The 26,200-nt window shown below is 42.4% G+C and overlaps 1 protein-coding gene across 2 annotated transcripts in view; it reads right to left on the reverse strand.

The window, feature by feature from the left end:
* LOC6603322 (ras GTPase-activating protein 1) overlaps positions 1 to 26,200 on the reverse strand; it is a 107,922-nt gene that overhangs the window by 49,650 nt on the left and 32,072 nt on the right. For both annotated transcript variants that reach the window (XM_026990004.1, XM_026990003.1), the window contains 2 exons: positions 8,290 to 8,403; positions 8,124 to 8,196 (listed from right to left, as the gene is read on the reverse strand). In XM_026990004.1, the coding sequence (XP_026845805.1) occupies positions 8,124 to 8,196; positions 8,290 to 8,403 (187 nt within the window). The remainder of the gene's footprint in view (positions 1 to 8,123; positions 8,197 to 8,289; positions 8,404 to 26,200) is intronic.

Raw genomic sequence — 26,200 nt, forward strand, 5'->3', positions numbered from 1 at the left:
TACATTTACAGGCGAACTCAGTTTTACCAAGGAGACTCAGTGTCAGAGTCGAACTGCTGGAAACTTTGGGTACCATCAGAATTGACACAGTCTGTATTGTATAATGCACACGCGCCTCCTCATAGTTCTCATAGTGGCATCGGCATGGTGGCCAAATATGATAAAAGACGTCAAAGAATTTATTGCGAGATGTGAAGTTTGCAAACAAGTGAAAGCCCCAAACATAACTCTCAAGCCTCCAATGGGAAATCCTGTAGTCTCTGAGCGACCATTCCAACGGCTCTATATGGATTTCATAGGACCTTACCCTCGATCAAAGCAGGGAAATATAGGAGTATTTGTTGTTTTGGACCACCTTACAAAGTTTCATTTTTTGAAGCCGTTGAAGAAATTCACTGCAGACCTTATTATAGAATTCTTAAAAACAAATATATTCCATGTATTCGGTATACCTGAAGTTATAGTAACTGATAACGGAAGCCAGTTCAAGTCGAATATATTTCAGGCATTCATGCAGAAGTATGGGATAAAGCATATGTTTACTGCAATTTACAGTCCACAGGCTAATGCCTCAGAGCGCCTTAATAGATCAATTATATCTGGTATCAGGGCTTATCTAGGGAAAGACCAACGGCTATGGGACGATAAGCTCGGTGAGATATCCTTCGCCTTGAGATCTTCACATCATGCCGCAATAGGATTTTCACCATATTTTGCGTTGTTTGGTAATCATATGATAACGCACGCAGACAACTATGAATTGCTGAGGAGGATAGAAATGCTTAAAGAGGGCGAGAATATTTTGACTACAGACAAACTGCAAATTGTTAGAAACAAGACCATGGAAAACATCAGTAAGGCATATCAAACCAATAAGAGAGCGTACGATTTGCGCACAAGATACGTTACGTTCGAAGTCGGCGAACACGTCTTTAGACGAAACTTTGCCCAAAGTAACAAGATCAAGGCATTTAATGCAAAATTAGCTCCTAAATTCTTGAAGGCAACTGTAGTTCGAAAGTTTGGTAACCATTGTTATGAATTAGAAGAAAATGGTCAACAGATAGGAAAGTTCCATGCCAAAGACCTACAAAAGTGCGTAACCTAAAAGATGACCGTTTTCCAGCTTATTTTGAACAAGTAGAACAGCTTAAAAATAACCTGTGGTGTGACGGCCCATATTTGGATGGACTTATTTGTGTGCACAGAGCTGTAGCATATCTGCATGCAAGGGAAGAAACGGGAATAAAGCGAAAGCTTTTGACGGGAGAGCGAGCTTTGGGTTATCTTGGTGGGTTATCTAGCCCTTGTGCTTTAGAATGGGATTAAGAAAACAAAATCAAAGCTCAAGCGCTGGATCATTCGATCCATAGAACTAAATTGTGGAAGGTCAGTTTGGTGGTACGGTGAAATAAAAGAAAAGATTAAAAGGTTATATGTACACGTGTCTGAAAAAAAAAGGAAAAATCTATAAATCGTCGAAAGTAGGGTGCACATGCCAAGCTGCCCCAAAAATTAAGATCAGTGAAAAGCCGAAAGATCAGTGATTCTCCAAAGATAAACCCTGTTTCAAGCCCCAAAAGGTAATTACATAACCCCCCGCTTTGACATGTGGCTGATAAAATTTTTCTTCACCAAAAGGGGTCTGAGCTTTGCCAATCTCGGTTTCTCCAGTGTAATTTAATATTGACGAAAGTTATCCAACGGAGGTCGAACTTCTGCCGCACAACGGAAGTTTGCGATCAACATTATTTTGACATTGGCAGAGGGCATACAGTTGCCTCTGGAATTCTATGTCGTGGCCTGGATAGGCGTCTGTGCCTATCCATATCGGATGTTCTTCAAGGAAAATGATTGACACGCACACACACACACACTGAATTCAACCGTAGCTACTATTGCTATTATTATTATTTTTTTTGCATTTAAATTTTGTATATTATAATCTAATCTAGGACACATCAATGCATGCAGGCCTGTTGCAGCGATGGAAAACCAAATGTAAGCTACCACTAAAGTAAGAAAACACCGCTTTGATTATAATTTGATTTGTTCTTCTAAACTTTTCTCCTCTTTATATATATATAAGAAACCCCTAGAATTAAGTTGCTGTAACTGTAGATAAATAAGATATTATGAAGATTTGAGGTGATGCTGAGGATGGGTGTTAGTTGGAGTGAAGTTAAAATATGAAAATACACTGAAGATTGATCAACATGAAATTGGAGTAGAATAACTGTACAGTGGTATTGGGAAGGAGGAACATATAGAGGTTTAAGGGTTAACACAAGAAATAGGCGATCAGAGTTAACATGGTAGGGTGGGTAAACGCGGAGATTACAAGACCTAACTCCGTGCGGCGATGCATATGGCACTATTGATTTGATTTGTATAACACCTAACGGCCAGGTTAGCACCAGAATCTCTTGTATGTGTTTAGCTGGAACAACTGAAAGATCCCCCCCATCCGACGAGCCCTAGCCGAAAGATCCCACACAGTGCTAACCATAAAATCTATGCAAATTGTCTAGTTTGTGGAATGCGTCTCGAAAGCTACCACACCAGAACACCGGGACACATTACAAAAGTGGGGACACATTACAGCGGATAGAGGGCAGTAAAGAAGCCCTAACAGCACTAATGGAGGCGTATTTCCCTGGATGCACCGAGGTCACTGACGCCAAGGAGCATCAGGACCTGGCAACAGCACCCCCCCCACAGGTCTGTTAACCACTAATAGAATCCACTGGGCCATAGACTCCTTCGCGGCCATAAAAGCACCAGGACTGGACGGGATATTCCCAGCCATAATGCAGTTGACCAAAGAGGTTATCACCCCATGGCTCTACGCAATATACTCAGCATGCCTAAGTACGGGCAATATCCCTGTCCAATGGAGAACCTCGAGAGTCGTCTTCCTCCCAAAGGCAGGAAAGTGCAGGCACGTGAGTCCCAAGGATTACAGACCGATAGCCTTACCTCCTTTATCCTAAAAACACTAGAAAAGCTGTTGGATTTACACATCAGGAATGATGTCAACAAACCAACACGCCTACACCAAAGGGAAATCAGTGGAGACGGTAGTACATTCGCTAGCATCCACCATCGAGAGCGCCCTTCACAATAAAAAGTATGCACTGGAGGCATTTGTTGACATCTCCGGAGCATTCAACAACGTGGCCACAACCGCAATAACAAGTCGCCTAGAAGCGAATAACATACACCCAGCAATCAACGTTTGGATCAAAAACCTCCTAAGTTGTAGACTGGTGCAATCGGAGTGGGGCACCGCTTCCATGGTTAAGACGCCACACAGAGGCACACCTCAGGGTGGAATCCTGTCGCCAATACTGTGGAATTTGGTGGTCGACGACCTCATTAAGAGTTTTGAAAGGAAGGCCCCAAAGATAAAAGCTTATGCAGACGACATAAGCATACTTATTACGGGTGTATGTCCATCGACCCTCAGCTCCTTAATGGAACGTACACTCAGGGACATACGTGAGTGGGCGGAAGAGGTAGGACTCAGTATCAACGCGGACAAGACGGACCTCATCCTCATCCTTTACCAAGAGGTACAAGGTACCGATATGGACCCCCACGAAAATTGACCAAACTAGGCTGACTCCAAATCACAGGTGAAATACCTAGGCATAGTACTGGACAGCAAGCTGGCATGGAGACCCATTGTAGTGGAAAGGGTGAAGAAGGCCACCATTGCGCTTTATGCATCCAAGAAGATGCTCAGCAGCACATGGGGCCTGACCAGATCCACTGATTACATGATCCCCCAAATTTTCCCCGACATCAAAACTATCTCATCTCTGGGACCCGAAGACTGGAAAAAGGGAAGGGACAAAGTTAAGCACCTCAACATATATACGGCCGGCTCCAAGATGGACGGAGGAGTAGGAGAGGGTTTATTCTATACAGACCCTGCGATAAGGTTGTCGTATAAGCTACCGGACCGATGCAGCATATTTCAGGCGGAGGATTTTTGCCGTCCGGAAAGCAGCAGAGGTCGCTCAGCTTATAGAGCGAGCAAACGACGCGGTCAATCTATTCGTCGACAGTCAGGCGGCAATCAGATCCATGCTGGCGTCCGTGGTCAGTTCCAGAAGTGTCTTGGCGAGCAGAGAGTGGGGATCTATTCGGTTCCCAGTCACCAAGGCATCGAAGGCAACGAGGCGGCGGACGTACTAGCTAAGGAAGGCGTCGGGCTGGAGAATAGGAGAACCGAGAACGTGCCTGTCTCCCTTAGAACGCTGCAAAGCGATCTAGAGAAGCAGGCTAGATCACAAACCGAAAGCAGGTGTCGGAGTACTACCACTTGCAAAAACCTCGAAAATAATGTGCAGGGAACGCAACGAGAAACTTAGCCACTACCTACTGCACCTACCACGAAAAGACTGTAGATTGTTAGTGGGAATACTAACAGGTCATTGCCTGGCTGCTGCACATGCAACAAAGCTAGGCATCACCAACAGAGACAGTTGTAGGAAATGCGATGAACCTGGGGCTATCGAAACCCTGGAACATCTCATCTGCAACTGTCCGGCTCTCTCAAGGGATAGGAGGAGATACCTGGGCGCCCCAGTGCTTGCATCACTGGTCGATGCCTCCAAGAGTACGCCACAGGAACTGCTGGCCTATGCTAAAAACACCTCGATTCTCGGGGACTTTTAAAACCACCTCAACACCTTTTCTCCACCCCCCTCTTAGTAACCTATCAGAATGTAAGAGGCTTGCGTAGTAAGCTCAGCATTCTTTTCCGGGAAAGTGTTGCATTTGCTTCCCACGTTATTGTGTTTACTGAAATCTGGTTAAAGCCGGACATTCTTAGTTCCGAGGTTTTGGCAGGTCGGTACACAACTTTTAGAAAGGACCGTTCGTATCGACGTGCAGGAGAGGTTCTAATTGCAGTGGACTCTTACTTCACGTCAGAGCACTTCACAGTCCAAATTCAACAGGAACTGGAATTCCTGTGTTTTCGCTATATGCATTACTTGCTCGTATATCCCACCTTCTTCGGATATTTCAATTTATGAGCAGCACTTGTCCGCTTTAACCGCTGTTTCTTCCTCGCTATCTGATAAAGATCGTATGATAGTTCTTGGTGACTTCAACTTGCCAGGAACTGTTTGGTCTTCGGTAAACGAGTCTAGTATCCTAGTGCCCATGTCACGACATGACTTTGTTGACGGCTTGCTTGACCTGTCCCTGTCTCAAGTCAATCATGTGAAAAATTCCTTGGGTCGATTGCTTGATCTATGCTTTGTATCGGATCCGACCATAGTGTTGTTAACCCGAGCCCTTCCGCTCACTATACCTGAAGACGCCTACCATCCTACTTTCGAAGTGTCGCTAGATATAGGACCAACTGTATTGGATCGGTCGAGTTTGCGAAGCTTAATAACCTAATTAGGGATTTTGATTGGTCCGCTTTGTACTTGTGATGTCATAAAAGGCACAAACATTTTTTACAATGCTCTTGGCACATTTTTTGATTCTTGTGTCCCGCTTTCCTGTCCGATTAGATCTGGAAAACCCCCTTGGTTTACCAAAGAGTTATCTCGTCTACAAAACTTAAAATCAAGACTTTATAAAAAATTTCAAGAAGTGGGTTCTCCTACTTCTCACTCTCGCTATGTAATAGCTCGGTCAAACTTTTCAGTTCTTAATGCTCAATGCTATAATATATCTCGATGCAGGATACGTTTTTCTCAGGACCCTAAACAGTTTTACTGCTTCGTAAACAGTAAGCGTAGAACGTCCGCACACCCATCCTCGCTATCATTTTGTAATACGTCGGCAAATAATGATCAGGCAATTGCCGATCTTTTTTCCCAGTTTTTCCAAACCACCTATTCTGAGGAACGCTACTCTGGTCAACCGTACCCATACGGATTACCGAGGTCGAACGGCATTTTCAGTCCCTTGTTAAATGAATGTTCCCTACTTTATGATCTTCGACTAGTTAAGCCGGTGTTTTCACCGGGTCCAGACGGGGTTCCAGGTTGTGTACTCAGGTACTGCGCCGAGGCTCTGAGTGGACCTTTGCTTAAACTATTAACCCTGTCCATTGATTCTTCATGCTTCCCACCGATCTGAAAGGAATAATTTATTATTTCTCTCCATAAAAAGGGTAGCAAGTCTGAAGCAAAAAATTATAGAGGTATAGCAAAGATATCTGCTATTCCCAAAATGTTTGAGAAGGTTTTAACTCCGCACTTGCAACATCTCTGCAAGTCACTTATATCTCCAACTCAGCATGGATTTATAAGGCGGCGATCAACCACCACGAACTTGTTAGAGTTTACCTCTTTCATTATTAAAGGCTTTCAAGGTAACTTACAGACGGATGTTATTTACACCGACTTTAGTAAAGCATTCGACTCTGTAAACCATTCCCTTTAGCGCATAAACTTGACCTTTTAGGGTTTGCGCCCAACCTCCTGAGATGGATTTCTAGCTATCTTTGTTCCAGGTCTCAAAGAGTCCTCTTCAAAAACTCCCTCTCTTCACCAGTAAAGGTTTCTTCGGGAGTAACACAGGGCAGCCATCTAGGCCCCTTACTCTTCACACTCTTTATTAATGACTTGCGTTCGGTATTAACATACTCTCGAGTACTTATGTATGCGGATAATGTTAATCTCTGTGTCCAGTATAGGGCCATTTCATTGCATACTCGCTTGCAATCCGATCTCAATAATTTTCAGTCATGGTGCTGTGCCAACTTGTTACACCATAATGCCTCGAAATGCAAAGTAATGACATTTCATCGTTCTAGCCCCTTCTCTTGAAAGAATTGCCCTGGTGAATGATCTTGGTGTCTTATTAGACGCAAAGTTTAAGTTTTCCGAACATATTTCTACCATGGTAAATAGGGCCATGGGCGTGCTTGGGTTTATAAAGAGGTGGTCAAAAGAATTTGACGACCCCTATATAACAAAGACTCTCTTTACTACGCTACTTCGTCCGATTTTAGAATACGGCTCCTGTGTATGGTGCTCTCAGTACAAAGTACACCAGGACCGTATAGAATCAGTACAGAAAAACTTTTTACTCTTTGCTCTGCGGGGCCTTAACTGGGATTCGGGTGTGAGACTCCCCTCTTACTCTAGTAGACTGCAATTACTAAACCCCCCATCCTTAGTTAACCGTAGAAAAATGCTAGGTGTGATATTTATGCACAACTTGATCAGGGGTGACATAGACAGCCCTGATCTGTTGAGCCGCATAAACTTCACGATTCCTATTAGACTGACTAGATCGAATTATTCCTTGCATGAACCGTTTAGGGTCTTATGCTTGGATTATAATTCCCTCTACCATATTATTTCCCCCACTAATTCTCTTCCTCTTATTAAATTACTAATCCTTACACACCTTTCTAGTAATTAGTAATTGTAGTGGTATTTGTATTTTGTTTGCATGCTTAGTTTCTTAGTAAGTTTAGTGCTAATTTTCCTCGAATGTTAGTTGAATAGCTATCTTTCTTGCATGTTCGCGTTCGGTTCGGCTACGCACCGTGCGTCATGCGGCAGCGCCCCTCGGTCGGTTGGGCGGGAGGAGGGCTGCGTTTTGCCTGGGATCCGCGCGTAACAGCCTTCTGCTGCAGTAACTGCATCGCCTCTGGAATAATGCAGTCATTGCATGTAAACGTAAAAAATAAAAAAAAAAATATCCAAAGATTTTCGCCCTTTGTGGGGGCAGAAGTGGGCGGGGCGAAGATTTGAAATATACTTGTAACAGTAACATTTCACAGAAGTCTGGATACAAAACGTCGTTTCTTTAGCTCTGAGCACTAGGCGCTCCTAGGGACGGACATGGCTCAATCGACTCGGCTATTGATGCTGATCAAAAATATATGTACTTTATGGGGTCGAAAACGCTTCCTTCTGGACGTTACACACATCCGTTTCACCCCAAATCTAAAATACCCCTATACTCATTTTGAGTATCTGGTACAGAAAATCACAAGGATGGATGCATTTTTAAAGATTTTAAAGGCGTTTAAACTGAAAAGTGACGAACATGTATCCACACGTGCTCGCCACTGTACGTATATTAGAAAAACTAAAATGGTTTCTTCCTCAGGGAAAAAATAGAGTTATACTTACCGAAAATGGTTTATGCCAGTGCGTCCATAATAACTAAGAACATACGAGCCAGGCTTACGATCACTTTCACGTACTGTGTAAAACATTTTAATCATTTAAAATAAAATATATGTATGAACAAATTTATTGCGTTTCTATCCGATATTATTACGATTATATTACGCACCCAAATAGCTTCCTAATTTACTGCTTCCTCGTAGACGGGACTCTGCCGAATATCGATCTAACCGCCCATGATACCATTCGCTTTCCGGAGGCGCAATGATCGCCGGACGCTCCCCTGCAAGTAAATGGGGTTATTTTAATAACTAGAAACAAACTATCTTCGATTTCCGAAGCTTTAAAACTGCTACTGATTACACACAGCCCAAAAATTCTTAATGAGAAACGAAAATAAATCTTTTTTGCTTCGACTTTTTCAAATATTCTTTTGAAAATATCATAAGTCGCAGAAGATGCCAAAAATGTAAAGTGACAGCAACCGCAGCAAACTGCAATGTTTGATCACTGTTTGCCAACATATTCTCAACTAATAGTGGATATGTGCTGGATATTTTAAGCTTATTTTTGGTTCTGGCATCCTACAGAAAGTTTAACACAAAAATTTAAATCCTCAAATCAAAAAGTATATGTATGTATAATAAATTATAAAGTTACAGGCTGATTTGACAATGCTTAGGGTTCGGTACCTTGAGGTCAAAGTTAAAAAATACGATATTTGGCCAATGGTTCCTATGGCAGCTATACTATATGTCGCTGTGATCGGATTGAATTTTGTTTGGGATCTAAAATATTAAAATATAATCCATCCTCTAAAATTTCAGCTTGATTGGTTATATTTAAGCCAATTTTTCCAGGGGCCGGGCAATGGCAGAAAAAGTGGGGGACTGATTCCGCCTCTTCCTCGTCGTGACAACTCCTGCAGAAGTCATTATGAGGGATTGACAGTCTAGAGGCGTGAGTGCCCATCTGCCAGTGTCCCGTGATGGCTCGAGTAACTGCAGAGCACTGTGCTCTGCCGAGTCTATACAGCTCTGCTGAAATGGCCATATCGATCTGGAGACCTTGCAGGAGGTAGGGGGACCCATATAAAGAAGAGATCTAACTGCTCTGCGATCTCGTTTAGAGGCCTACGGAAGTCATTTACAATCGTCGAGTTTGACGATATTGAGCGTAGTGCTTTAATGGCTGCTTGCTTTGGAGTTTGGAGACAATAGAAATGGTCTCTCTGATTGCCTCAACCTCCGTTTGGAACACATTAAATTCATCTGGCAGCCTGAAGCAGTAACTGATGTTTAGCTTTTTACAGTAGACTCCACCACCCACGCGGCTGTCTAGCTTTGAACCGTCAGTGTAAAAGTGGACGGCATTTGCAGGTCCTGGTTCGCCCATCTCCCAGTCCTCTCTAAGTGGGATTGATACCTGAAAAGGCGTCGAAAGGGGGTCTCGTCAGGATTCCCGAGTGCCCAAACGCGGATGCCTTCCATAATTTGGCTTCTCTAATTCTGAGGGCGGAAAGTGTTGAAACCTTCTTTCCCATGACATTTACGGGGAGGTGGTCCAGCACGTAATCCAGGGCTTCCCATGGAGAAGTGCGTAGCCTGCTAGTTGTGCATAGCTCTACCATGCGTTGAACTCTATTGAGTCTGTTGAGACAAGTTCCTTTGTCTAGGGCTGGCCACCATACTACCACTCTATAGAGCATGATTGGGCGTATCCTCTATGCTCAGTTTCTAATCGAGCTTTCTATCGAGGATTAAGCCAAGATACTTGGCATTGTTGCGAAAGGCTTGCGCTCACCCACAGAGTTTTGGGAGAGTCTGTACCGGGACTTTTTACCTCTTAAGTAGTGAAAAGCAGTAGTTTCGTTCTAGACGTAAACCACCCTTTCCTGCATCAATTGCCTTCATTAATGTATCATAAACTTCCCTTTGTTGAGGATTCAACAGGGGTGCATTTGTTTGAAAAGCTAAATTCAATTCCTGGTTATCATATTCACGTTCCCATTCCAATTCCCATTCAATTCATGATTTGGCGCTGTCATTCCTAGCCTGACTAATAAACTACCGAATATGAGCTAACACATGTCTTCGATCAATAGTAAAGCTTGATTATGTATCTTCTCATTCATTTCAAGATCTGGATTTCTGGAACTTACTCGATTTTGATGTAAAATATCTTCTGACATATTATATTTGTATATGTGCCACAAAGCAAATAATGTGCATATTTGACTTGGAAATGCAGAGATAATAGCTTCCTCGATTGTCGTATCCCTCTGTGTATCGTGTTCTAATAAATTGAGTTCTTCACATGCAGCACGATATGTTGGGAATATTGTTCCATTCACAGTGCGTACGCAAGTGCCACGCACATAAACCAGCAGCAACCGCAAATCAAAGCATTCATCATTCTTTGGATGAACTGTATACATATGACCAAGAGCATCAGTAGAACGCACATCCGGATAACCAGTACCTGCATTGCCATACTTCCGTCGTTGAAATTTCTTCAATGAAACATTCCAAGTATAATAGCGTGGAATCTCCGAGTGAAGCAAAGTTCGTGCAAATGGATCGCTTTGGCAGATCGCAAAGAAACTGGTCAATGCTGTCGCTAGAGGTATTTCAGCACGTTGAACAACATTTCATGCCGTGAAACTCGTTTACCATTCTCCAGATGCACAACATCTATCATCTTACAGTTCACTTAACAATCCAACTGTTGTCGACAACGAAATCCATTATTTTCACTTTTTGTGATAGTTCGACTGTTTTCGTCGGGTGACCGACGCTGATACAGTGGATAACCGTCGGTTCCAGTGACGATATCCTCCGTTAATTTCCGTGGATATCGTTTGGAAAACTTGCAGTCGATCATGCAAGATTATTGGGGATAGATGGCGCCACTCGGTCAATGAATCATATTTGTAATTGCGATATCATGTAGGTCGGGATCGGCTTCGTGATCGGGAATCTCAGCACATCATCTACTTGGTCTGGTTGAATTCTTTCCACTTACCAAATTAGAATGTGTGCATGTGGCAAGCCTCGTTTTTGCCATTCGAGTGAATAGATCCAGTATCTCCAAAGAAGCGTTCATCAGGGACCCAGTTTTTTGCCTGAATACACGTGATGTGATATCGTGTCGATCACTTGATGTTTGTCCGGAAAGCAGCAATTGAATTTGTATCCAAACGTAGAAACGGTTGTTTCTAGTGGATCTAATGGGAATCGTGAAGTTTATGCGTTCATTCAAGTTTTATGGTACCTTTAGTGTTTAAAACAAAATTTCTTGTGGTGTATTTTGTTTGTCAATGTGTGACAAATAAAACAGGGGAACCGACGAATAACAGGAATCAATATAATATGTACAGTGTCAGTTCATTTTCACTATCAAGTGAATAATTTGGAAATTCTTGGCTTTTTGGCCATTAAACATCCATTTCATTTAACAACAGTCTAAATATAAACAAATAATTATTTTTTTCTTACAAGAATGGGCCGAATGTCTTATTGTACAGAGGAAGAAGCCCGATTGGATCTTAGTCTGAAAAAAGAATTCAAATCTCTTCGGGCCATTGCCAAATTAATGAAAAAATCTCATAATTTTGTTTAAATGTTCTAAAAATTAAAACCTTGTCAGGAAATTCGCCGAAAGCCACAGAAAAAAACATAACAATTGATCACTACATACTTTTTTTTTTTAAGAAAAAGGACCCATTTAAGTCGTCAAAGGCTACTGCAGCAGAAATTGGACTATAAGTTAGTGCTCCAACGACCCGTAGACGGCTAAAACAAGCCAACCTTCCATGGAGAATAGAAAGAAAGGTCCCAATTACGCGTCAAAAATATAGCCTTGCGGCAAAATTTTGCTAAAAAGTGGAGAAACCATTTATGGAGCGACGAAACTAAAAAGAATTTATTAGGGAATGACTGTTAAAGCAATGTAGGAAGGAAAGGAATTTGATCCATGCTTAACAAAAAACTGTCAAACACGAAGAAAAATTAAACATAATTAATTATATGGTGCTGATCATCCTGGTACGACGTAGGCCCTCTTTTCCTAACAACGAACAGAATGAACGCTGAGCAATACGAGTCCATATTGGAGAATGTTATGCTAATAAAAACATGAATTTCCATTGGGTATTTAAGTAATATAACGACCCAAAGCGCACATCAATGCTTTGACTAAATTTTTCAAGACCGAACAATTGACGTTTTTAAAGTGGCCTATTCAATTTTCCTACTTAAAGCCTTAAATTAAATTAAATTAGCTGAGTTAACATTTTCAAATAATCATAAATTATGAGAGAGCGTCCAAAAATTGTGGTATGAGACACCTATAGAAACCTGCCAGACGCTTATGAAAAGTATGCCAAAAAGAATTATAAAGGTGACAAAAACAATAATGGTGGATACACCAGATATTAACTTTTAAATCTTATTTAGGCAACAAAAAAATAATATAATCAGTTAACAAACTTTTTTCATAACAATGCTTGAAGAGGTACATTTCATAACGCCCAGTGTCATAACGCCCACGGGTCTTATGACACTTTTAAAAGTGACAGCGCCCGCGGCGTTATATGTCACTTTTTTTTGGGCGTTATAACACTATAAGACCCTAAACGATTGTTGTCTTATTTTCGGATAAACAACAACCAAATTTTTGCCTTTTCCCGTAACTAAGCAAATTTTGAAACACAATTTGAATAACAATTAATTAATATTTTATTGATATATTTTAAGATGATTTTCAACTATCTGTCATGTTTTAAAGTGTTTACAAGGGAAAAGAACCACATCTCTCGGTTGGTCGGGGCAAATTATGCATTTGAGAACGTCAGTCAGCCCCACTCCACGCCCCGAACTCCTTTTCTTTTTAGGCTTTTCCGCTCACGTTGACCTTTCACATTATTGATCAACTCGAGTTGTTTTGTGAGTTCTTGTGCAGAGGCATGGTTGTTGTTGCACTCGGGACTCATTTGAGCGCACATGACAATATTGGACAAAGCCACTAAAACACCGCAGTCTTTTATATAACAAAAAAAAAACGGGAACTATTTTTTAACGCACTCTTTATCTTAAATAATTGTTGCTGTGTTGTTAAAAGCAACAACTTTGAATTTTTCCGAAACCCAGCAACAATCTTGTACTCATATGAAGCTTCCATTATACATGCACTTTGTTCGAAGATCAAATGAGTATTGGGGTGTATTAGATTTGTGGTAAGAGTGGATGTGTGTAACGTCCAGAAGGAATCGTTTCCGACTCCATAAAGTATATATATTCTTGATCAGCATCAATAGCCAAGTCGATTGATCCCTGTCTGTCTGTCTGTCCGTCCGTCCGTCTGTCCGTCCCCTTTGAAGTGGTTTGAAAGAGTAACGTATAAAAAAAGGTATAAATACTGGGATTCACAAAAGGGAACATTTAGAAAAGTACCAAGAAGGGATATTGGTCTCCCCATGTTACTCAACTTTGCCGCCTCAATTCAAGTCAAAAGGTAAACGAAGGAGAGCGGTTTTTGTTTTTGTTTTTTGAGTTGAAACTTGTAAAATAATTACGGCGTCAATTCGAAAATGGAGGATTCTCAATTTTAACGCTGTACTGGGGGTCTCAGACTGTGCCGATCTAGCCTCGGTCTCTTGGAAGAAAAACTGTTGGCGAAGACAGACGTGCTATTTTTGTCCAGTCCAAGTATAAAGAAAAAAAGAGGAATAAAAACCGGGAAAAGATCTTAACAGCTGAATACAGCAAAAAGAAAAAAATATTGGTAGTGCTTTTTTTATTGTAGGAAATTAATTTTTCAGATTGTCGGTTAGTACCAGCTTAAACTTCGGGCAATCGTTTGGGTACCTGTCTGAACCCCAATACGAAAGCTCGCAACAACAATTTCCCCGATATTAGGGCCTCCGCCCGCGACAAGGGACTTATGCTCCTCGCCCAACTACAGCTCCGTACCAAAAATTCCCAGCGCTAGGCCGAAGAGCACAAAGCGGGAGGCGTAAAAGATCTGCTCATCAGTCGCTTTGCGGGCGCGAGCCACTTATGTGTCACGGACCCGAGATATATTGGAGGCCGTCCAATTCTGCGGAAATTATTAAAGCGATGTAAACGGTCAACCAATTTCTACCCGAAATATAGATCTGGGCCTAGACCTATTTTCGTTTCCCCATACGAAGTGCCGAGGAGTGCCCAGATGTGAAGCCGGCGGCAACGACTGTCGTTTTTTTTTTTTTTATCCATCAGTGTAACCGCTGATTCCTATTTTATGTTATAGTGTCATTAGTGTAATTAGCTTAGTAAATTTCTTTTGGTTGTGTTTTAAATTCTGTTCGGAAGAAATAGCAAGTGGAATGTGTGACAGGGCGAAAGTGAACAACGGTTAAACGGCAGAGGAGAGCGTGAGTTTTTTTTTTGAAAATTATTTCTCCAGCTTTCGTTTTAGGAACGTTACCGCAGTCCATGGAAGCGCTTTCATCGCTGTTTCAACGCATTTATTAAAACAAATCAAAGGAAGGCCGTAAGTGATCCCAAAACATAAAGATAAAATATTGGAGTTTGTTTGTTATTGGCAACTATTTATTGCACAACCGAAAAAAAACCTCACGTAGTCAAGGGCTTCTTCGCTTAAGAGAGGCTGTGCGCTCCCCCTTATGCCCTGCTGGCAACCACAAGCGCTTACGCCGCGCATAAGAAACAGCTCTCTTAAGAACAAGGCGCGAAAGGGAAGATGCGAGGCTGGTCGCTCTGACGTTCTTTTATGCTTTCTACTTGCTAATGCACTTGAATAACTGACCTGCCATAACGATCGCTGCGCACAGTTTTTACATTCCCTTTTGCATATTTATTTATTTATCTATTTGCCTAACATAAAAGCTAGAGATATGTACCCTTCCCTTCTTTAAATTTGTAAGTTAAATTTCAATCTAAATTGTATTATTAAGAGTTAATCATTTATTAGTTTACTAGTTGCGATGCATGTTCTATTGCTCAATATGAAATATAGGATTTAACATGAATCGGGGCTAGAGTTCTATATGCGGGGACCATGCTGGGCAAATGAGGGTAATGGGGTTGGATAGGAGGCTATAAGAGCCTTCTTTATGGGATCACCGGATGAACCGGGAGCGGTGATCATGGTAGGGTGGGCATAAGTGGTCACAACAACACCGTGGCACGACTTGTATGTGTGTATGTGTCCGTGTGCGTAGTTAGGTGTATTTGCTCTTGTACATATTTGTGTCCGATACTTCGCTTGCACGTGAAATTTTAATGAACGTTACTGTGTCAGTATTATGATTGTTGGAGTAGAGCTGTGTCCCGTCCGTTCTGGGAAATAAAAAACCCCCCCCATTTCTTGCCGATGAGACGGAAGCCGGAACAAGCACGTGCCCGGACGGGAGACGAACCATCACCTGCTCAGCCTTCCGTGAAGGTTTGGTAATATCCAATATGCTACACCTTCAGCGCCTAGTGCTCAAAGACTATAAGAGCTAGAGCAACGATGTTTTGGATCCAGACTTCTGTGATATGTCACTGATACAAAAATATTTCAAAACTTCGCCCCGCCCACTTCCGCCCCCACAAAGGACGAAAATCTGTGGCATCCACAATTTTAAAGATACGAGAAAACTAAAAACGCAGAATCGTAGAGGATGACTATATCTTCTAGAGTGCAAAATCGGAAGCTGGTCGTATAATTATTATAGCCAGAATCAAGAAAACAATTTCATTTTTTCTCGCTCTGTCTCTCTCTAACACACAGGTTTCATGGTCGGTTTTGCCAATTGCAAAATAAGAGTTCAAGGATCTCAGAACCCATAAGAGCTAGAGCAACCACACTCCTGTGATATCGGACCTTGACCGTTTTGTGTCAAAATTTCGCCACACCCCCTTCCGCCCCCGCAAAGGACGAAAATCTGGGGCATCCACAAATCTCAGAGACTATTATTGCTAGAGTAACCAAATTTAGTATCCGCACTCCTGTTAGATCTCACTATAAAACGTATATCTCAAAATTTCGCCCCACCCCCTTCCGCCCCCACAAAGGACGAAAATCTGTTGCATCCAAAATATGGCAGATTCGAGAAAACTAAAAACGCAGAATCATAGATAACGACCATATCTATCAGATTGCTGAATCTGGATCAGATCAGATAATTTTTATAGCCAAAACGAACAAATCAATTTGCACTGGCTACGCAGCGCGCGACGTCGCGACGTCACGCTCAGACTGATTTTCTGTCTCTCTCGCACGCACTCTTTGTCGTGTCATTTAATATTAGCGGCGTCTGCCGGAGGAGAGCCATACTGACTTAGTATCGGGTATAACTGTAGAGCTGCGGTGCCCTCAGCAACTCACAACGTTCCCCCTCGTTTTTTTTTAAGCCGTGCTGAATGAAATAAAATCGTTTAAAAAATTAAAAAAATTGTATTTTCTAACCGTGTTATTTCCAAACCGTGTATAAAAAGAGCGTGTAAAAACGGAATTAGGTGTACTAGTTTTTATTTAAATATACAGGTATGGCTTGCGAAGTCTTTTTTAAAGTTAGCAGCACTGACTAAGAGCTAGAACAACCACATTTTGTATCCAGATTTCTGTAATATGTCAGGTGTTACAAGTGTTTTTCAAAATCACGTGCCGCCCCCTTCCGCCCCCACAAAGGACGAAAATCTGTGGCATCCACAATTTGAACGATATAAGAAAACCAAAAGCGCAGAATTGCAGAGAATGACAATATCTTTTAGACTGCAGAATCTGAACCAGATCGTATCATTATTATAGCCAAAATGAAGGAAAATTTGCATTCTATCTCGCTCTTTCTCTCTCTAACACACGTTTCATGGTCGGCTTTGCCTACTGCTAAAAGTGAGCGCCTAGATCTCAGAGACTATAAGAGCTAGAGCAACAAAATTCGATATTCACACTCCTGTGGTATCGAACCTGCACAAGTGTTTTTTTTTAAATTTCGCCCCACCCCCTTCCGCTCCCATAAAGGACGTTCCGTTCAGGTACCACGCAAAACCAATGATGGTGGTTCTCAACAACGAGGCAAGTTTTTGTCTCCCGGCTAGATGCTTTTATATAAGTCAGAAAAAAAGCCGCAGACTTGAAGGTGGAGAAGTTGAGTCCTCTTCAAAAACTTCCTCTCTTCACCAGTCAAGATTACTTCTAGATGATGTTAAGCTCTGTGTCCAGTAAATAACATTTCATTTCATTCTCGCTTGCAATCCGATCTTAATAATTCGACGTTCTGGACCTCCGGATATTGCCTACTGGTGTGGCGGGAACCTGCATCATATCTGACGATGTTAGTGCTTTATAAAAAGCAAAATAAAACCGTCGCACTATGGTCCGAACGACCACTTTTGTTGGCCAAAACCTAATTTTTCAAAGTCAAAACTGAAACCTGGTTTTGATCGCTCTGCATTAGAAAAAGATCGACCATTAAATCTGCGTACCAGAAATTTCCATAGATGCCGCAACATTCGCAAAATCAGCTGTGCAACCCAACTGTTTTTATAGTAAAGCACGTGAAGGGAAAAAGTGCCAAATTAATAACCATTTTAGATCTCTCAAAAATTGAAAAACGCCAAGACGTGATTAAATTTTTTTGATGAATCTTAATCTGTCGGGTTCTTACTACGTTTTTTGAATTTTTAACTGTCTCTAGTAGTTGTGATGTCTTCGTAATTGAAGGTTAAAGTGAGGCCTTTAACAGGTGCCAACTTTTAATGAAAACTAATTTTTGAAAAGGTGTACAAAGTGAGTCCTACCCAGTCCCACCCTGAAACCTTTTGTGTGTCGTAGATTAATAAATTCTTTTTGAAATGTATATAGTTAGAAATGCCACATTTTACCACAATTCTTGGAATTTGCATTAATAGAGCATAACCTCAAATTCGAAAATGCAGATTTGTTTGTCGTATGGAATTCGGAGAAGGGTAAAATTATCAATTATTTGAAAACGGATCTTAAGGCGACATATCATATCAAATTAATAAAGCCATTGAAGATACCAGCAAGAAAATTTGTTATCGTTTGGCAACATACCGGAACAAATGACGGTAAAATTCAAAGATGTTGGAACGAAAATATGTGGATTGGCCACAAGCCTTTATTTCACTACTTTTATCTTTATGCCCTGAGAATGCTAACGAAGTTCGTAAGGCTTTACAGGACCCAGTCGGAAAGCCGGCACATATCTCACCTAACGGTCTCTCTCGCACGCATTCTTTGTCGTGTCGTTTAATATTAGCGGTGTCTGCCGGAGGAGAGCTATACTGACTAAGTATCGGGTAAAAATGTGGAGTTGCGGTCGCCGCAGCTACTCACAACGGTCCGCCACGTTTTCTTTGTAGTTTCTTCAGCATTTAATGGATTTATCATTTCGATATTAAAATAATATCCATCTTTTCCTTGCCAAAACATGAGCGGGCTCTGCAACATGTCATATGACCAGTATCGCAAAATGCAATGACAATATCAGGTCTTTCCATGTTTTCACCAACAATCAGGATGGCAACTTCATCTATTGTTGCAGCGTTAAATCCGCTCTGATCACCAAATTAGTATTTTTGAGTGTTTGCAAGAAAATTACGCGATTCGGGCGTTTTGCCACAAATTGAACAGGTGGCGGAGTCAATAATGACAATTTCACTTTTCCACAGAAAACTTCAATGCGCTGAAATATTTGCAAACAACGTCCAATCCCAATGCAAACGCTAGGATGTGGATGCGTTTTTGGGAGCGCTTGCAGTCGGAGTGGCGCATGATACTCTGCAAGCACATACTAAATTTAGTCTAGAGCATGCCGAAACTTATTCGGAATGTGGTAAAAGCAAAGTCCCTTTGGAAAAAAATATTTTATTTTTTTAGGTTTTCTATCCTAATAATTGACACAAATTGTTGTGAATTTTTTTAATTACATTAAACTGTGCCGAATCGTGTTAGAAGTTGTGATTTCTGACTCGCGTCAAATTTAATTTGTAATCCTTATTTTACTTTTATTTTTCAATATTAAATATAGAACAGAAGCCGAGGGACAGGGGGTTCTTCTTCTTCTTGCATTTTTGTTTAAGCCTCGAGCGCAGTGAGTCGCGGTGTTTTCTCTCTCTCTCTTCAATTTTTTGCGCAAACTGCCGAGCACATTCTTGAGTCAGTCTCTCTCAGCTCACGCATTACCCGACACAGCATTGCCAGACTCAATTGCTCTCCTTCCGCAATGCCTGTTGGATCTCGCTCTTTCAAATACCAAAAGCACCGCGCCACAGTCGGCTGAGACGACTCTTTCTCGTTTTCCAGCCTCGCTTTCAGCAAAAATGTTATGTTATTTCGTTATTGTTACAATTTTTTAATGCTATACATTTCTCTCTACATCATTCTTATACATACCCGACACGGCCATCCTGACTTTCACACGTCCTCGTGTGCATACTGTAACACTAGGTTAGTATCATTCTTGTATCTTCTTGTACTATTAGTATCGTTTTTTCATCTTTCTTGCTTTCATATCTTATGACCATTCTAAATAGAAATAAACAAACTCAAACCGTACAAAACTTCATATAATGAATCTTCAAATGCTGGTTTCGCAGGCTATCGTATTCCAATTTTCACGGAGTGCCACATCTATCTCGCACAACCACGTCAACCGCGCCACACTTCATGTCAGAACATTGCTGGTTCTGCACTTGTGCCTTCGACTTGACTTCTATACTCATACTCTTCTGCGCAAACCTAACCATTTGGCTATACACAATATTAAAGCACAGTCTACAGGCCCTTGCCGCATCCTCGCGACGCTTTGCACCTCCAGTGGCACGATCTCAGTAGATTCTATATCCATCACACACAATATCACCAAACCCAGGCATGAATAATATTGACTAAAACCAGCCCCTGTTTTTGACGTTCCCCGCACCTCTCTCAGGTGGGAGAAAAGACCCACGAGCTATGTCTTTTTCACCACTGTCGTTTTTCTCATTATTCTGGTCCTTTTGCTCATCTGGTAACTTTCGCAGACTCTCGTGCGAATACTTATATACGTTCGCTTACGTATCAATGATTTCCACAGGTAACGATCATCTTCAAGCAACTCTGCAATCACAAAAGGTCCTCTGAACTTGGGATTCAATTTGCTCTGATGTCATTCTTCACTTCTAAGCAAGAAATGATCCCCAACCCTGTGTTTTAAAATCTTGGCCTTATCCTTGTAAACTCGTTTCTTGTCATATTTCACATTCCTCTCCATATTTTCTTTGGCCTGTACTCTCGCTTGTTTACAATAACTTTTAGTCTCATCATTTACAGGCAGTAAACCCATTGGTCTAGCCTCTTTCCCATTAACAGCTCTAATGGGCTGAATTTCGCTACGCTGTTGTGCAATTCATGGCTAACCGCACCTCACTAAGTGCATCCTGCCAGGATTGTTCGCCTGTTTCTACGGCTGTCAGCATACCGTTCATCGTGCTCATGACTCGCTCAACCAACCAAGCCATTGGCCCTACTTGCACCGGTCACTATCAACTGAAAGTCTATTTTATGCAATGAACAGAACTATCGAAATCGCGCACAGGCAAAACTCCTGCCTTGATCTGCAAAATAATACGACTGAGTACCCCGAAATGCGATATTGTTAATTTCACAGCCTTAATACAGTTATCAGCGTCCAAAATCTCATACCTTCTCATACAGGTAAACAAATTTAGTGAATGAATCAATTGACATTTTCCTTGGCATCGGTTTTGCCACTCAGCTTGCCATTTCTGGAGGCTTTGACAGCTTGCATGTGATGAGGTCTCTACGAATTTTCGTACATATTTAGACATATGTTCAAACCAATATTGTTCATACCTTATCCTACGTTTTCTGCCATCCCAAATGCATTATCGCTCCATGCACATGATTTACGACAGACCACCTGAAGGCTCTCGGAATTACAGGTAAACAGGGTTTTTTGCAAATTCTCTGGATATCGGATATTCTGATATAGAATTTCTGATCTTAACTCATAAGTCATTGTCTTGAAACTCCCCACCATTCAGCTGGGCTATGATTTCCCTCAAGCACGGATCACGCTGCTGGCCTCTAACATCGCCTCTGGACAGTCTTACTGAAATCTACTAAACGAAGTTCTAATTCCCCTGTCTTAAAAAGTCTACTTGGCATACCAAAAATTAAATTTTATTTATTTAATCATTATTCGCCAACGGCATTAAAAATATTATTAATTTTTATGTCTTTTTAATGAATTGGTAATTTAATTTTATTGATTTCCCAAGTGTTTTTTAACTTTAACGTAAAATTGAGTTGCGCTCCTAATGGTTTTGATGTTATGGGGAAGATTTTTCCATACGCGAATAGCCGTAATCAAGAACCGCGTCTTCGAGCAAAGCGTTTGAATTCGAGGGCATATGTAATTGTTTGTTCTTTTTTATGTAGCGGGGTTAAGTTTGCGGCAAAGGTAAATCAGTTCTTGGGTGGTCACAATTTTATGAAAGTATACTAAGGTTCTAAAATCTATCCATGAGGTCAAGTTGAGGTCAAGTATTTTACGAGACAGGTGTGAAACATGGTCAAAACGAGTTAGATTAAAAGCATAACGGACAATTTAATTAAAACCTACTACTAATGTGTGCAAGTCACGATGACCAAAAATCTCTACACCATAAAAGAGAGTGGGGGTGAGAATGAGTCTATCTTCTGGCAAAAAACTTTTAGATGCTGAGAGCTAACGTATGTTAACATATAGACCATATGTATGTCCAGTTGCCTTTGATATATGTTTACTCCATGATAGAGTACTACTGAATGTTATCCTTAGATTAACTGCACAATCTTCGTAGGAAATAGGTGTGTTGCCTATGTATACATTCACGAGATTTTATTGTGTCAATCCGTTTTTTGGTAATTACAATACATTTTGATTTTTTAGGATTTATTCCCAGGCCATTCTATTTTCCCCATTTCTCAATTAGGGAAAGCATTTTGTTGGACATGTTGACACAAAGATTTATTTCATTAACGGGACTACTAATATAAACTTGGACGTCATCAGCATGTACTTCACAGTCAGACAAGACACTGGATAGATCATTAACATATATGGAAAATAGTAAGGGGCCTAGTACTGATCCCTGAGGGTCTCCCCGTGAAAGAACCCTAAAAGTGGAAGCATATGTACCGGATACTACTGCCTGCAATCCATTTGTTAGGTACGATTTTACAAAATTGACCGCAGTCCCTGAGAAGGTGAATAGGTTGGTCAGTTTTGTACAAAGAATATTATGGTTGAATGAGTCGAACGTCTAACTGTGGTCGACAAGTGTTAAAAACGTAACCCAGTTCTTATCGAGTTGCTGTCGAATATCTTCGACAGCATCCGTTACAGCGCTTATACAACCTTTTTTTTTTTTTTCGAAAACCTGACTGAGTGTGGTTTAATAGCGAATAGTTAGACAGGTAGTTTTCAATCTGTAGGGACATGAGATTTTCTAGAACTGTTAACGGGAACGGAAGTATCGAAATGGGTCTAAAATCGTTGTTATGTTTACGAATCGGTAAAATTTTCGCTTTTTTTCCATTCAGTTGGAAACGAGGACGTAGTTAAAGCCGTTTTGAAGATATAAGTGATGTGAAACAAAATCTTAGGAAGTAAGATTTTCACAAATTTCGAGCTAATGTTATCGAGACCTTCGGCATTAGACTTCACCTTAAGTATACTCGCAAGGACATCACACTGATTGACACACACAAAGCTAAAACTATTATCACCAAGTGGAATGCTATTCAGGTACGTGTTACTTGTCGCTTCAGGTACTTCAATTATCGAGAACTTTTTGTTAAGTTCTTCGAAATTTATATCTAGCTAAGTCTTCTGTTTACATTTTCCTATTCCTATACTATTCATTTCATTGCATCTTTGCTTAATGGTAGAGCAATTTTGGAACTTAGATTTATAGTAACTACGCTTAGCAGATCTTATACTTTTGTTAACATTTCCTGTTAGCTCTTTGTAACTTAAACGGAAGTAGTCCGTTTTATACCGCTTCCATTTACTGTAGGCAACATCTCGCTGTTGCGTTATTTTTTTTTATCTCGTCGTTAAACCATGGACTTTGTCTTGGTTTGGTGACTTTGGTTTTTAGTGGTATACATTTTTTGAACAAGTCTGAATATTGTTATTAAAATTAAAATTATTTTCTTGATTTTGGCTATAATAACTATACGATCTGGTTCAGATTTTACGATTCTTTACGATTCTGCGTTATCTGTTTTCTCGTATCTTCGAAATTGTGGATGCCACAGATTTTCGCCTTTTGTGGGGGCGGAAGTGGGCGGGGCAAAGTTGTGAAATATTCTTGTAGAAGTGACATATCACAGATCTGGTATGATGAGCTCGTGAGGTAGCTCAAAGGGGGCCTAGCTGAGGCCACCGGACGGGTCGCGGGTTGCGGATAGCGAACGGCCTACCTCGGTAGGTCAGCTGCGAATAAGCGGGCATCCCTCACGGGAGAGTACCGAAATAAGCAGTCCCGGACAGCCAGCGGGTGTTAGCTAGGTAGCAGCACTGACGATGCGCTTGTGGTGCCGCCTCAATAAGTAGCTCACACACTCCCATCCATACACAATACCTACCCACATCCCAACCCCCACATCCACCTCACACCGGGCCGGACTAAGTGTGTTACTCGACCCGTGCCGAGAGTCAGCCTGGCTGAGGGCCCGGTATAAAAACTAGCCCAGTCGCTAACGGAGGGCTCAGGGACTTGGCAGCCCCCTGTTCTAATGATGCCTTACCCGGGCAACGTGGATCTCTGCCCGGGCTGACCTTTCCCTTTCTCTGCATCTCGTGGGAACAGGATGTATAACAACAAAAACCAAAAAACCAACAAAAAAAACAAATGAGTGCGGCGCTCCCCAAATGCCAACTGGGAGCAATCCCAAGCTCGGAAAGGCAGCGGCCCAAAGGCCTGGCCCAACCGGCTCTATAGTAGGGAATACCTGCAAGGTGGAAGGTGCCTGTGCGAACCCGAGGGGGTCCCATCCCGAATCCGGTGTGGGTGGCAAGGTAACTCCCGAAGCTGACACCTTGGAAGGAAAGCTAAGCAATATTGCGGCTGCCCGACCTTCTGGTAAAGCGGAGGGGGTTGACTTGCCGTCGACAAGCGCCCAAGCCAGACGCTACACATATGCCGAAAAGAGGAGTGCAGGGCACATACTCCGTCGGCAACACGCCAGCAGTGAAGACAGCCCATCAGCCGACTGGCTGAAGAAGGTGGAATGGGCTTCGGCCGTGCTCCCGGAGTTCACCTTAGAACAGAAAAAGGTGGCTCCCCAAGCCAAGAGGCAGCGCTCGCAGGAGACACCGGGACCGGTAGCAAAGCGCTCCAGAGTGCTGCCAAATGTCTCCTTTGCGCAGATTGCCAAGGAGAGGACGCTAATTGGTGTCCTCGACAAAGGCAGCGCAGAGGGTAGAATCCCAAGGAGTCAGTGGAAGTGGGTGGAAGCGGCACTGGCCGACCGCTGCTTCGAACTCCTCGACAAAGACCCTGGACCTCCGCCAGTCTGCAAGGACATGGGGTGGTTCCAGGGCAATGTTAAGATAATTGCCTGCGAAGACGAGCGCTCTGTAAAGCTTTATAAAGCGGCGGTAGCGCAGGTCGGCGAGGTTTATGCTGGGGCGAAACTCGTCGCAGTCGACTGGAGCGAGGTGCCCAGCAGACCGAGGGCCAGAATTTGGGTGCCGGCTACCTTTAAGGAGCCAGAACGCATCCTCAAGATGTTGCAGAGATGCAACCCAGGACTACCAACCTCAGATTGGAAGGTAGCCAAGGTTGAGACGACACAAGGGCCGACTAACCAGGCAGTTCTTGTTCTCAATAAAGAGTCGCTGGCCCCGATAGAGGCAGCAAAAGGAGAGCTAAACTTCGGCTTCAGCTCGGTCACCATCAAGGTGTACAAATCGGACGCGGCGGCAGCGGCGCTTCCTGTCGTCAACCCAGACGTGCAGGATGTCGCTGCGGAGAACGAAGCGCCTGACGACGAGCTGGAGCCAGACCAGGAAGGCTTCTCCTCAGAGACAGAGCTGATGCTCGACTTTGAGTCAATGTGCCGAGAGAGAGTCTCAGATGACTCGGACGCGGACATCACGGTGGTGGAGAATCTTGAAGATGGTCCTAAGGATCCTTCAAATAAATCTCCACCACTGTAAAGCAGCATCGGCTGCTCTCATACTCCGCCTAGACGCAAGCGGAGCCGACGTAGTCCTGATCCAGGAGCCTTGGGTGGTAGGAGGCAAGGTCTGTGGATTGGGGACGAGGGAATACAAGATCATTGTATCCCAAAATGAAGGTAAAATCCGTACCTGCATACTTGCTAGAAAGCACCTAAATATCTTTCTGCTCCATAATTATAGCGATAGCGATAACACGGCGGCAAGCCTAGAACTAAAAGGGCATCATCTCAGGCTGGTGGCGTCCTATATGGCCCACGAGGATGATCCTCCGAACGACCTTGTTCGCAAAATAGCCAGCGACAGCGAAAGGACGGACAAAGACCTACTTATAGGTTGCGATGCCAACGCCCACCACACCCAATGGGGGAGTACGGACACGAATGTAAGGGGTGAGTCACTGTTCAGCTTCATCCTGAACTCAAATTTATTCATATGCAATCGGGGTAACGACCCCACATTTATAATTAAAAATCGGCAGGAGGTCATTGACCTCACGCTAGTGTCAAGCAAACTGCTGGACACAATCAAGAGCTGGAGAGTCCTAGGAGACCACTCCTTCTCGGACCACAGGTATATCGAGACGATATTATCCTTCGATATTCCCAAACCAACCGACTATATCAACCCCAGAAAAGCCAACTGGGAAAAATATAACACAACCCTGGAGGAGCTACTCCCTCCTAACGCCCCTAATTGCCCGAACACGGAAGACAACCTAAACCGTCTTGTGAACAGGTTTACGGATGCGTGCAACAAAGCCTTCAAGGCAGCATGCCCTTCTACCAGACCAAGGGGGAAAAAGAAACCCCCCTGGTGGTCTAAGCAA

Source organism: Drosophila persimilis, unplaced genomic scaffold (genome assembly GCF_003286085.1).
Source record: "Drosophila persimilis strain 14011-0111.01,24,50 unplaced genomic scaffold, DperRS2 tig00000477-arrow-pilon, whole genome shotgun sequence".
Lineage (NCBI taxonomy): Eukaryota > Metazoa > Arthropoda > Insecta > Diptera > Drosophilidae > Drosophila > Drosophila persimilis.